Here is a 14,913-nt window from a genome sequence, read left to right on the forward strand (position 1 = left end):
AATGATGGCCTCATACCTGACTATATGATACACGCACACACTATCATAAAACTAACAATCACCTCATTTAGCTAACATAAAAAATTAGCTGCACTAATTAACTTAGACACCTAATGTAACTCATTTCTTAACATCCAATCTCAAATTGAGCGGGGACTTAACAATGCCTAGTTTGTCTATCAAGAAATGAAAACAAGAGTGACTAACACTTTTGGTGAGGCAATCTGCAACTTGATCGTGTGAATGTATGTATTTGACCTCCAAGGCTTTCTCTAAAACTTTGTCTCGAACAAAATGGACATCGAGTTCTATGTGTTTTGTTCTTGCATGGTACACTGGGTTAGAAGCTAAGGCACTGGCTCCCCATGTTGTCACACCATGTCACTGGTGTTGCTAACACAAACAATCAGCTACACTAATTAGCTTAGACACCTAATGTAACTCATTTCTTAACATCCCCTGTCAAACTGAGTGGGGACTTAACAATGCCTAGTTTGTCTATCAAGAAATGAAAATAAGAGTGACTCAGAATTTTGGTGAGGCAATCTGCAACTTGATCGTGTGAATGTATGTATTTGACCTCCAAGGCTTTCTCTAAAATTTTGTCTCGGACAAAATGGACATCGAATTCTATGTGTTTCGTTCTTGCATGGTACACTGGGTTAGAAGCTAAGGCACTGGCTCCCATGTTGTCATACCATGTCACTGATGTTGCTAGAAGAGGAAACTCAAATTCATGGAGAAGAGACTGAATCCATGAAATTTTTGCAGAAACTTGTGCAAGAGACCTATACTCGAATTTTGTACTGGACCGAGACACTACAAGTTGCTTCTTTGATGACCAGGATACGAAGGAATCACCAAGATCTTAATTTTTCATACTCTGAAGGTTTCTCATATTATGTGGTTTGTGGATTAAAATTTAGACTGTAATTAAAATCATTGATATCTTGTAATATTTATATTATTGAAGTTATGAATTTTTCATATACGTGCTTTTTTGGAAAATGAGCAAAGCATATTTTGATTTCCTTTGACCGTTCTCCATTAAAACCAGATTTGGTAAGTAGGAAGTGTTTAAATATGATGAAAGTAATTTTTTTTATTTTTATGGTCTACAACATTATACTTTCTTATTTAAGTTTTCCCAGTACGTCTTGATAACCCATTTCCAAACATTTCTCATTATATTCAAAACTTCTTCAAACTTTTGCTTCTGGGTACTAATCTCATTACTCATTGGTACAAGCTTTATTTAGTATAAAATATTTGTTATCCCTATTTTCCACCCGTGACACGTGGCATGACCCAAAGGGGTCATGGGCCCTCTTAAAAGGTCCGGGCCTATCATGAGCCGAACGAACGGGGAAGGAGGGAACCCTAATAGCCCAAACACTGTTGAGCCCAACAACATTCAATGGGTGCGAGCATAATGAAGGAACCGAGACTGAGATGTAGGCCCAACTCATCTCCCCGGCCACGACCAACCTACATCTTCTGATATGCTAATTAAGGTGGCAGACTACCTGTTCACTAGAGATGGACCTTATCAAGAATCCAGGGGAGATCTCCACCACCACGATGTCCACCTTGACAAATGAACCTGAGTCCTGGTGAATGAACCAAGACTCCGGTAAATGAATCAGGACATTAGTAAACAAACCCGGACCAGACGTCCAGATAGGGATGGCCTAGTTTTCCCTGATGCTGATCTATCCCCACGAAATTCAGTAGTTGGTCTCCACAACTAACCTATAGAAGAGGGTACGCACGAAACGTACATTGTTCCTAGGAAACAGTACTGCCACTACTCTGACAGATCCTGTCCCCAGGATCCCCTTAGTAGCTCACGTGGACCTGCCCGTGCTAACGTACAATGGGCAGCTGTAAGGCTTGGCCACGCCTAAGGCGGCCCAATGGGCCCAAATTAACAACATCTAATTACATTACATTATTTGTATTATGGTTCCATTAGAAAGCAAATTGTAATTACATCTCTATTGGGCCCGGATTAGTCTGGCCCAACACTACGAAAAATCTTAGTTTTAGTCACAACAAATTTTGTGACTAAAAACAAAAAATTTGTGACTAAGGAAAAATCATTATACCTATGTCATCACTAAAAAGTCCGTGGCTAAAAGTATTAGTCACAAAGATCACAATTTGTTGTCACTAAATGTATTTTTAGTCACAACAAACTTTATCACTAAAAATAATAGGTCGTGACTAAAACTGCATTAGTGACAACTTGTGATTAAGTAGGACTTTTTAGCCACAAGTAATTTTTTGTTATTACTAAAAGTGGCATTTAGTCACACAAAATATATGTTGTGACTAAAAAGTTGTCACTAAAGGTTACCTTTATTTGTAGTGCAAGCTGCTTGACTTCCTATAAATAGGATCAGTTGTGCACTGTAGCGGAGATCCCAGAATTTCTCTTGTAAGCAAAAACTCTGCTAAAACTAGTAGAAAAACTCCATTGTCAAAACTCTCTAAAGTTTAATACTAGTGACTCGTGGACTAAGGCTCATTAACGCCACAACCACGTAAAAACTGTGATTGTCCATCTTTTTTCCTTTCTTTCCGATTCTTATTTCATAACATATTTCTAGTTTCCGAAAAACTCAGTAAACAATATTAGACATGTAGAAAAACACATTCTTGGTAATGTAATAATCTTCAGTCACTTGAGTGTTTCTGATCTTTTGCTTTAATACCATCTTTAATGGAATGGACAGATGACAGAAGATGGAACAGGAGATAACCCTATTGTCCATAAAATTCAGGAGAGTATGCTGCTCAAGCTCACATTCTTTTTCTTTTGCCTGTAAATTTCATTAATATTGCACTTTACACCAAAGAGATATGATGTTCTCTTCTACAGCATCAATGAAACTAGTTTTCTGTAAACAGATGCTGCTGCTACAATTAAGGAGATTCCCTTTGATGTTTCCCTTTAGAGTTATTATGTATTTGAGTCTTTCACATTACTTGGTTTAATTCTACACGACATTTCTATACATTAGGTAGGTCATTCTCAATGCCAGAGTTTGTGGCCGAAGTTCAGGAAGCTGTTGATAAACCAGTGTTGCATGCTTATATTAAGGTGGATTTCTAAACTTGTACCAGACAACGCCCCATCTTACCATTGTTTCATTTTATTCTCCTGGCACTTGCATATTATTTTATCATTTTGAACAGTATTATATGAATTTCTTATTTGATATATATAAAATGTTATATTATAGGGTCATATTGAAACTTTGAAGAAGTCATTGAGCGGTGTAAAGCAGAGCATAGTGCCTATAAAAGTCATGGTATATTTTTCGATAACAAGGTAAGAGAGTTCACTTCCTTAAGGGTTCTCTTAGTCTCTGTCTTAATCATTACTTCATTGATGTTCATGTGTTGCTGTAACCGAATCCTGAGAGCACTGATTACAAAATGGCAGATTGGAAGTTGATTGTTGACCTCTAGCCTAGAAAAAGTTCAATGCATACTTAATTTGTTGGGTGTTGTAGCTTTTTTATATGCATTATGCGTTTAAGATGAAACTGGATCAAAAGTAGTTTTTTCATACGCATTAACTGATTTGTAACTATAGATTATTTTATATCAACATTCATTAAGTCATTGAACATGTATTTTTGGTGTTTCTAATATTTGAGTTCTTACTTCTTATTGCAGATTCTACGTATATCTGAGGTGGAGGTTAGAGAGACTAAAATGATGGGAGCTCCCCTATCATTATTGTAGCGGTATGCCTTTTCCCTTAGTTGGTCATACAGAAAATCTTACCGGCTAATAACCATACATAAAATAAAATTAACATGAATGTCAGTTACAAAATGACAAGAATTATGAGCGTAATTAGTGGAGTTATTCATATTCTTATTAATAGCTTAATATTCTTACACTTATTCTATATGAGTCACCATACTCCAATATCCCCTCAAGATGATATCCGCAAAGAAATGCCCACAAAAAAAATTAGTTTATGATACCATGACAAGAATCATGAGCCTCCATCTAAAAAATAATTGGTAATTAGTGAAGTTACTCATGTTCTTATTAATATCTCAATATTCTTACACTTGTTCTACGTGTTCTACGTGGACATCATACTCTAATACACAATACAACAAGTCTATGGTGTGAAAATTACAACTTGGTTAGGATACTATCCATACTATGACTACGCATGGGCAATGCAACTGGTGGCTCTTATTGGTTCCTTTCATTTCTCCTTTCCTTTTATTCGTTCTCATTTGGTGGCTCTTAACTTCTCTGGGTTTTGTACTTCAGTGCCAGGGAAACTTTAGTGAGATTCCTTATTCATTTTACCAAATAAAAAATTAATGCACTACTATCTATGTAGAAATATCGGGTTTATTAAGTAACGAATAGTTTGAGAGTACAATCTATGTATGCCTCTAGGGTTACCCAAGAGGGCATATAGAAAGTAATAATTTTATAGTCCGCGAACGAAGTCTTGATAACCAAAGTGAAATTAATATAGCATAATTTTCACTGCATGACGAGGATGTTTTGTATTATAGCATAATTTTCATAACAAAGTGAAATATCAACCACCATGAACAGTAGTACCGCCACACAGGGCACATTTGAGTGGGATTTGGCTTGTGCTAAGAGAATGTTGCTATCTGGTGTCATATGGTGCTCAACACTACGTTAAGCCACATACTTTCATTAATGCAATTTAATATCAGATTTTACATGAAAAAATATATCATGTGCTAAAATGGAGAAGATAGGTTGTGTCTTCCAAATCTTATTCATTCCATTCACATGTGTGTAGTTGCCCAATTTGATTTCATTCTTTTCTCAACCTATAAATGTCTGTCTTTCTCTTTTACTGGTTCGTTATCCAATTCCTGAATTAGCAACTCAAACGAGATTTGAATACTTCAAACCTTTGAGCAAAAAAGGGATTTGAATACTACACCACAATTGATAATAGAGATTAATTAGCATGTGGTGCTTTTTTTTTCTTCTTCTTTCTTTTCCCATATTGCGATAATAATAGTTTAGTTAGTGGATAAGTGAATTCAAAAGCAACTCTAACGATTAGCTTAGCGAATATTATTAATATATACCATCTTTGAATTAGAAACTATAAGATAAGACCTATAACGTCAAAAGATTGATTTCATTTTCACCTCATTGGATATGGCATGAGATTCTCACACATCAACTTGGTCTGTTAACGAAGATTCACCACCCCATTATTAGAATTTACAAAATAGTACAATTTGGAATCATGGTACATTGATATATCACTTTCATCAACGTATTTATATAGAGTAGCTTAAGAACTAAGCTAGCAATCTACCACTATGAACTCATTTGCGTAAAAAATCCGCAACTCCCTAAAAAAGAAAAGAGAATAAAAACATATATATGAACCAATCAACCTTGTCTACAATAATAAATGAATAATCCAAAAACGCGTAAAAAAAAATAGAAAAAAAAAATCTTAAGCTTACCCTACTATAAAAGCAACTTGTTTAAGCCTCAGTTTGAGCAAAGTAACCAATGCCTTGCCTAAGCCTAAGGCTTCCAACAGCCAAAAAAGCTTGGTGGAAGAGTCTCACTTCAAAAATACAAAGCAAACTCCATAGACTCAACAAGCCAAAATCCATTACCAAACACAGATCATCATCATCATCATCATCGTTATCAAAACGCATCTCTAAAACAACAACCATCAGTAAGAGATTTTTCGTGGAGACAAAGCGTTTGAATCATCAGCGCAAACGACGTCGTTTAGTTTTATTACCTCTAAAGCGTAGTCGAGGTAGTAGTGCTGGTAGCAGTAGTAGTATTACTGCACCCGTTTACGTAGACAAGCTCTTCAAAGACACGCCTGTATCTGAAAAAGTTGAGCATCTTCTTCAGTACTCCATAAAACATGTTCATGCTAAAGTTGGTCATGATCAGTACTCGCCGGCCACGGTTGCGGCGGGAACAAGCAAAGAAGCTGCTAGAAATGGTGGCGGGAAAGTAGTAGTGGCGGCCAACGATGATGTGTGGGAGTCTATGGGGTTTGCGTCTCCTCAGATGCATGGAATTGATGAGAGAGCAGAGCAATTCATAGCCAAGTTTAGGGCAGAGATGGAGGTTCAAGAGAGGTTGGCTCGTGATCACTTGTAGTGTATTTTGACGATGATCACAAATCTACCTGTGGTTTTAGGGTTATCATATAAATATATATATATGCTATGTGTTAAATGTAAATAACAGATTTGTATCCATTTTGTACAAGTTATGTTCAGTTATTATATCTCATCACAAAGCACTAGCTTTCTTTAATTCTATCATCTCCCTCTTCTCGTACGTAGCGAGTTCGACCGATTTAACTCAGTCAATAATATAAAACTACATGTTTTATATTATTCATTATCGATCGTTACAAGTAAACAAGACTTACGATTTGTTTTTATCACTGATTTGTTATGCTTAGCTATTAAACGACTTGTCGTTTTCAGTACTGAATAAATTAATGTCAACATATGTATGATTATCAACACCCCTTTAGTCCTTTACTGCATGGCGGGTATCTTGAGAGATCTGCAAACAATATTTCTAACTAAATAATCAGAAATTTTCTGGAAGCTAGATTTACTTTCGTTATTATAATTTTATTAGAAACATTATACTATTAGTAACTAAGACCGTAGGATCTATTTAGTATTCTGTATAATGTATTGCGTGTCTGCTTTTTTTATAGTAATTTTTTATACACATACATGTTTGATTTTAAACTATATTGAGATAGATGTAAACAATTATATTGTATTTTATTAAATATCAACTTAATAAACAAAATTAATAAGATGAGATTATATAAAGTTTGGAAGGGTCTCTACAAATTTTAACTCAATCAAAATTAAGGTTAATTGAAGTCAAGACCGGTAAGGATAGAGTTGAGTTGGACTGTAGGACAACATTTGGTTTTCAGACGAGCGAAGCACTACGAAAAATCTTAGTTTTAGTCCCAACAAATTTTGTGACTAAAAACAAAAAATTTGTGACTAAGGAAAAATCATTATACCTATGTCATCACTAAAAAATCCGTGGCTAAAAGTATTAGTCACAAAGATCACAATTTGTTGTCACTAAATGTATTTTTAGTCACAACAAACTTTATCACTAAAAATAATAGGTCGTGACTAAAACTACATTAGTGACAACTTGTGATTAAGTAGGACTTTTTAGTCACAAGTAATTTTTTGTTGTTACTAAAAATGGCATTTAGTCACACAAAATATATGTTGTGACTAAAAAGTTGTCACTAAAGGTTACCTTTATTTGTAGTGAAGGTCAAAGTTAGGGCCAAAAACCTAGATAGAAGAATAAGTTAAGAGAGAAAGTGAGGGAGGGAGTTCTTACATAAAAAAAAATGGGAGGAAGTGGTTAAGGAAAAAGTGATGGGAGAAAGTAGTTAAAGAAGGTAATTCGTGTAAAAAATGATAACTATAAGAAAGTACAAAGAAAAAATATTGAGCCGGAAAGTAGTGTTAGAGAAAATAATGAAAGAGAAAGTAATAATATGATAAATTATGGATAGTCTAGTTGAAAGATTTCTTGAGCTGATGTGATCCTTTTTAATTGGTCAACAAACTAGGGAGTTTTTACTTGCTTGCTAGTCATCCTGGGGAAGAAAACATATATGAAGATAAAAAAGTGTAAAGAAAAGATCTTAGAAAAAATATGAAAAAAAAAAGAATATTATAAAAAATTGAAGTTGTGTAATGTAATTGCCTAATAAAATAAAAAGAAAAAAGAATGTTAGTGTATGCGTTCCCCCATTGCATTGCTCAAATAATTATGCTCCTTGAAATTGCATTTAACAACCATGTTCCCTATTATGTAATGTTATATTATGTTAGATATGCAGAAGGACATCTTTTGCAAGAATTCGTTTACTAGCATAGAATACCATCAAATACAAAGAATTCGTTTAGTGGAACCAAATCGTGAGGTTCCAAATGATAAGAAAAAGAATATGGACCTAATATTAATTCTATATTTGGCTACTAGTCTATGATTGTACTCAAACTTCTTTCAAATAAGAATATATAATATAAATAAATATATATATATATATAAATTTCGAATATGTCGATTTAACAACCAAGTTGCAAATTCACTTTCTATAGAGCAAAAGGAATATGTACAAAAATGTAAATTTAATTTTAAAATACAAGCAAATAAAAAGCCAAGTGACCAGTCCCATGTCAACCAGCAAATCTAGGCCTATTATTCTAACGCATCACAGGAAATCCTTCATTGGGTCATCGTGGTGTACTCTTTTCATTCTGTATGCCTCCATGTCCTCCTGAGTGACCTGAAAATGAAAAAAAAAAAAAAAACCAATCGTCAGGTTATTCCATATTTCAACATATAAACTAGTATTCCTAAAGTGTCTGTGATTAATGAAAAAATACCTCATCATTCCATTTCACATTGTACTTGCGCTTTCTTTCATCTTTCTCTTCTTTCCTCCTTTCATCCTCCTGTTCCAAACCAAAAATTCAGAATCAGATTATGAATATGACATGTATATGAATACAAGAAAATCTACCTTGTAATTTGTATTTTTCCAACTACGGAGATCAGAACACCAACTAACCTTTTTAAGAGATTTGGCGAGTAATTTTTCGTCCAAGACTAAATCATCTGGGATATCAGTTCCCCAAGTAGCAACCTTTTTATCCTCCACTGGTGGTGCCTCTGTTCATGTAAATAATAATACAGTTACAGAGTCTAACAAGAAAGAGGTACATATGATGACTACCAATCTCAAGGTCAACAAATTAATGGTGATGAGATAAATATCAAACTATTTAATATATGTACATACATACTAGTATCAGTGACTTCTTACCTTCACCGGCCTCTTTTCGTGCAATGTTAGCCTTCATGAGATCTGAAGCAGCCTCAGCGGCTTCAATACCAGCGGCACCAGTGCAATAGCTGTTTCGAATCAGCTGCTTGCAGCACTTGTAGCCCCACTGATGATCCCTCCACCATGAACCCCAAACAGTCGTGTGGTTGTTTATATAAACATCTTCTTCATACTTGCTTTTGGGAAGGGCCATCTCCTATAAAAAGGAAACGAACAAACTTGGTCATAATACAATTACAATCCTCTTTTTTTTTGGAAACAAAACAACTTGTAATATTGATCAAAGATTAAAATAGAACAGATGGTAATAACTAATAGAATAATATGATATGTGCACCAAAATTATGCACCTAAACATTACAGTATCTGACGTAACAGTTTCTTTTAACCAATCACATTCATTTCAGACGGGACCCACTCTTTTAAAAAGCAGTGCCACATCAGTTGGTGTAATGTTTTGGTGCACATATTATTATTGTAACTAATAACCATCAGCACAAACAAAGTTTCAAAACGAGATTACAGAACTCATGTTCCAGCACTACAATCGACTACCCATTGGAAGAAAATAAGCAGAAACAAAATATTATAAAAATAAAAAAAATAGTAAAACATGGAATCTGAAGAATTGTAGTTTAAATAGCTTACAATATTACACAACAGGATAAAAGCTTGAAGCAAGAACATTAACATAATAGTTGACAATTACGAAGATGATGCTGAAAAACAAAAACTGGAGAAACTAGGGAAGAGGTCATGCTAATTAATACATTCGAATGCAAAATAAAAGGCCTAAGCAGGGCATGAAAGTGAATTGTTGAGCAAATCTTACCTGTCCCTTGATGATCCTACCAGCACGATCATACTCCACTTCCTTTTCACTTTGCCCCAGTAACAGTTCCCTAGGAATTTCTTCCTCGGTAGCTGCATTGCCATATTTCTCCAAGATGGTGTCCTTCGTTTGGGACTTCAATTTCTCCTTTATGACCTGGTAGTTCTTGTAAAGCAGCTCGGCTTGGGATGGAGCTGCTTGCATGTGAATATCTTGTCCCTTGTCAAATGCTTCCCAAGAATGTATGTTCATCTGCTTGAACTCCAAAGCTTGGCCACTATTTCTATATTGGTTATCGCCCTACAAATTTAGAAGTAATTGATAAGTGACCAAACACACAATGGTTCCACAAATAAAAATAATGTTTGTCAAATATAACTAATTTTAAAGGCAAGGCACTTACTAAATAGAATTTTTCATTGGGATCTGCATCTGGAAGAGGGTCCTCACGCATAGATCGTGTCTTGGGGTCGTAATGTGCAGAGTTAACATCAAGATTAAGAAGATATTTAGCTGTGTCCTCACGGATACGCAAATTCCTTGAAGAAGAAGAAAAAAAGAGAGCAACATTAATATATGACATATTACACGCAAGGAAAACTCTAACATTGCCAAATTGCCAACTACCCAGTTACCCAAGCATACAAAAGCCCACTACCGCAAGTCAATTAAAATGATGGTGCTTTAAATTAAACCATACCTGACAGTTCCTGTGCTTCCACCACCAGTTGTCCGCACACGCTTTTCAACTTTTGCAAAGTCCATTTGTTTGCTCTCATCAACTTTGGCTTCATCAACCCTGTCTTCATCGACATCTTCATCACTATCCCCTCCCTCACCGGCAACTCCCTCACCATCACCATCTTCATCTTGGTTATTATTCTTCTCCAATTTCTTAAATTGCTGCTCTTTCAGAAACTTCCTTCGGGCTTCATCCCTTGCTTCATATCTCTCAATGACAAGAGAATAGGTTGACGCATCATATCCATTCCAACGATCACGTTTTCCATCATAGTCAAGTTCAAAGGTCTCTACTTTTTCGTCAGGTGCAATATGTTTGTTTGTCCACTTTGCTCCTACTCTGCGAGGTCTTTCCATACAAGCTTTCGCATCATGTGTCATAGCTCCACAACTGCAGCAAACAAGGAAGCAGTCAAACATTGTGTTTGAAACCATGCAAAGGACTGATTAACGGTACTTAAAGATTTAACACAACAAACTAGCTTAGAAAATTAAATATTAGTTTGTGGCATCACTAAAAATATCAAACCTGCATTACTAACAACTTTAATGTATCCAACCAATTAGCGCACATATCCACAAAAGGCAACAAACTTATAATCAAGATAAGACTAAGCAATTTTAAGCCTGTCAGCGATGAAACCCAAAACTTTTAATTTAAGATGCTTGCTTAGGTTTCCATAACATGCTATTTACGAATGAATATATACATAAGAGAGAGTCCACCTACTTCTGACATGCTCCTTTCCGGTATTTATCGGCCTGGAAAATCTTGGCACCTCTGTCGTACCAAGATTTAGTATAATTTGGATCCGATTTCCACTTCCTTTGATGTTTTAAACTCTGATACAAAATAAAGAACAAGTTTCAAGCATTGATAAATCATTTGACATAACAAGTGGCTCAAAGAAAAATGGAACTAAAAAGGGATAACTTACAGGTCTCTCGGAGTTAAGATACCAAGGCGCAGAGGACATATATTGGGGAATATGAGGATTAATCTCTTTTCCATCCTCATCGACCTCAGCAGGAGCAAGCCCCGCTTTACGAGCTTCTTCCAATTCTATTTGCTTTCTATGGTCTTCCCTAGATTTGAATGCCACTGCAACCCCAAAAATGATTGATGAATAAACATAATAATAAGAAAAGCAAAATTATTGAGAATCAGTTCTCGAGATTTTTAGTCCCAATTAAAAAAAACCCTAAAATTGTTAGCCTAAACATAGAGAGATAATCAAAAGCTCCATCTAGTTAAATTCAGATTCCAGACTTCTAACCCCAAAACTAATAGCCTAAACATAGAAATACAATCGGTCTAGCCAAATTCACAATGCACAAATCTAAGCCTAAAGAAAACCCTAAACATTGCGTCGATTCCCAAATCAATTTCTGAGTATGAAAAATTGAACAACTGTGAGAATAGAAATTTTAAAGTAAGACGAGAAAGGGAAATTGAAACGAACCAGATGCAGTCGCCATGGTTTCTCTTCTCAAAAAAGTCTCGAGCTCGAAGGTAGCTAAGAATTCGGGTTGATGATTTATGAGCTTTTACAATGAAAGAGGTTGATGCGTAAAATATGGGACAAACGAAGGTGTCGTCGAGTTCAGAGTGAAAGTGAGAGTCAAAGAAGCCGATGAGGCGGAGCCGCAGAGATTGAGCCGAAGAGAAGTCGCGTCTCTGCCGCCGCCGACGAACCAGAACTCCTATATCGCCTTCGAATGTGGTGTATCAGTAGAGACCCTTTTTACGAGTAATAATCCTGTACAATTGGGTCTATTATTAACTCATAAAGAATCTTAGTGACGTGGGCGAGTAGTATCTCTACAAAGAAGGTCTACCGGTAATAAGAGCACTCCTGCTCTTTAAAATAGTTATATTCTACAATTATAGATTAAATATAATATAATAGTTTGATGATGTATTCTAACTCATTTATAAATATTTTATTATTTTTTTCTAACATTTCTATATATATGTTTGATATTAGGAATAATATTATATGGATTTAGTAATTTTTTAAAACTTATATACATATTATCATTTTATATGTTGTTATAATAATTATATTGAGAATTATTTTTAAATTTTGTATTAATTTATATTTTATTTATTTTGGAATAATCTATAATTATATTTTGATATTATATATGGATAAATATTAAAAGATATAAAGATACTATTGATAATGAGAAAAAAAATATTAAATGAATAAAAAAATATTAAAAAATTAATATTTAAATGATATAGAGAAACTGATGTATGGTGTTGTCTACCGAGATTTTCGGAAACTATATTAATAAAAAGTAAGCGAGATTAATGATATGGAATTTAGAAGATATAAACAAGATTTTTACGTGGTTGGGGCGTTAATGAGTCTTAGTCCACGAGACAATTGTATTAGAGCTTGGATAGTCTTTAACAATGGAGTTTCTCTCTATGTTTTAGCAGAGTAACTGTATGTAAGCCAAAAAGAGAGATCATTTCTCCAGTGCTCTGTCACCTGTATCTATAGGCTCACAGGAGCACTGGGCTTGAGCCGGGCTGACCAGGGCCCAACAAGGATATAAATACCCCTGGCTTCTCTATCGGAATCCCAATACAAAGGATAAAAATATAAAAGACAAAGAATGATCAAAGCCCACTGGGGCAGCCCAAAGCCTATATTTCGCCCGACAAAATGGTGCTTTTGGTCTGGGCATTCCGAGTTACGAGGCAGATTCAGGAGACAAAATCAGTCAGTGTAGTGTTAGCGCAGGTCTGAACCAGCGGCGTGCAATCCCGATGTGGCCTTTTCCGCATGTGAAAAGTGGAGACAACCCCCACGCGTCATGGGGCGCCTTCAGGGTCACGGATGTTTTTGCCTGCCAACCCTGAGGACTTGACCTGGGTTCGTTTACCTCTGTCCCTCTTCGATTACCGTAGGCCCAGATCGTCTCCATAGGGCCCGGATCATTTACCAGGCTCCTGGATCGTTTGCATACATTTCAACCGTAACCCCAAACAACTATAAGTCTCCTGGATCATCCTTCCTAGACACCGTCCGGGTCTGGACCCACCACTACTACAAAATCACCTTTTTAGGACACATTTTTAGGACACTCACATAAATGCGAGTCCTAAAAAAGTCTCCTGGACTTTTTAGGACTCGCATTGCTAGTCCTTAAAGAATTTGTTTTAGGACTCCCGGAGCGAGTCCTAAAAACTATGTGTGTCCTAAATATTAGAGATTTTTTTTTAAAACAAATACCTCCTGGACATTTTAGGACTCACGTTGCAAGTCCTAAAAACTTATGTGTATCCTAAAAGTTTAAATTTAAAAAAAATTCAAATTCCCTCCAATTTTCCTTAAAAAATATTTTTAGGACTCGCAATGAGTGTCCTAAAAACATATGTGGATCCTAAAAAACCTTAATAGAAAACTTAAGTGTAATATTAGTGGTGACTTTTAAGGACTCACTTTGGGTGTCCTAAAAACTTTTAAGTAAAAAATAATAAATTAATTAATGCATTATTTTTAAAACTAAATTAAAAAAATAGATTTTTTTAAATGAAAATTGAATTTTATTTATTTGGGGTTATACCCAAATATTGTATTTAAAAAAAAATCAAACCTAATAAACTAAATCCTAACCCTAAAAGCTTCAGCCGACCCTCTCTTCCCTCTCTTCTCCCCTGCCCAGCCGACTTCTCTTCTCCCCTGCCCAGCCGACTTCTCTTCTCCCTTGCCTCTGCCGACCCTCTCTTCTCCCCTGCCCTACCGACCCTCTATTCTCCCTCAGCCTTTCCATGCGTCTCCCTCAGTTTCAGACTCGCACCTGGCCGCACATGGACGCCGTCGACGAGATCTGTGGCTCGCTCAAGCAGATGCGGAGAGGCTCGTTGCAACGGTGGCTCGCGGCTCATGATGAGGCGGTGGCTCGCGAGGAGGCGGTGGCTCGCTGCAACAGTGGCTCACAGAGGCGGTGGCTCGCAAGCGGGTCTTCATTTTCAGGTGGTGGCTGCAGGCGGGTCTTCATTTTCAGGTGGTGACTGGTTGTGTTTTGTAACGCCCCAAACTCCAGGGACTGTTACGGTGTGCCTTGTAAACAGTGCTAAACTCGCTAACGGAGTCATTTGGCCAAAATCGTGAACTAAGTATGATTAGCGATTTAGGGATTAAACATTTTGGCTAAGAGGTAACGTTTCACTAGAACGTTTAATATATATACATTGGGATCCCGAAAATATAATCTCAGAGTTTATTACAGAAAATATTTACAACAGGCCGTTCTAAGCGGCAAAACAGGGTTCAACCCTAGTTCCACTTTAAACCTCGGCCGTGGCGGACGAGCAGCTGCATATGTACACATCATCACCTAAGCTCTCCAACTCAAGGATGGTCCAGCTTCCTCTTGCCTTTACCTGCAC

The 14,913-nt window shown here is 36.1% G+C and overlaps 2 protein-coding genes across 2 annotated transcripts; one reads left to right on the forward strand and one right to left on the reverse strand.

Annotated features, from left to right (window-relative positions):
• The first annotated feature begins 5,504 nt into the window (after positions 1-5,504).
• On the forward strand, positions 5,505-6,333 carry LOC133785163 (uncharacterized). The gene has a single exon (XM_062224419.1). The coding sequence runs from the start codon at positions 5,557-5,559 to the stop codon at positions 6,172-6,174; it is 618 nt and encodes a 205-aa protein (XP_062080403.1). The 5' UTR covers positions 5,505-5,556; the 3' UTR covers positions 6,175-6,333.
• A 1,770-nt stretch (positions 6,334-8,103) lies between these two features.
• Positions 8,104-12,269, reverse strand: LOC133785156 (pre-mRNA-splicing factor SLU7-A-like). Its single transcript, XM_062224414.1, has 10 exons — positions 11,969-12,269; positions 11,444-11,607; positions 11,236-11,348; positions 10,465-10,896; positions 10,168-10,303; positions 9,765-10,064; positions 8,912-9,128; positions 8,657-8,757; positions 8,472-8,540; positions 8,104-8,371 (listed from the first exon to the last, which is right to left on the reverse strand). The coding sequence occupies exons 1-10, from the start codon at positions 11,982-11,984 to the stop codon at positions 8,297-8,299; spliced, it is 1,623 nt and encodes a 540-aa protein (XP_062080398.1). The 5' UTR covers positions 11,985-12,269; the 3' UTR covers positions 8,104-8,296.
• Between the last annotated feature and the right edge of the window lie 2,644 nt (positions 12,270-14,913).

Source organism: Humulus lupulus, chromosome 1, assembly GCF_963169125.1.
Source record: "Humulus lupulus chromosome 1, drHumLupu1.1, whole genome shotgun sequence".
In the NCBI taxonomy this organism is placed as follows: Eukaryota; Viridiplantae; Streptophyta; class Magnoliopsida; order Rosales; family Cannabaceae; genus Humulus; species Humulus lupulus.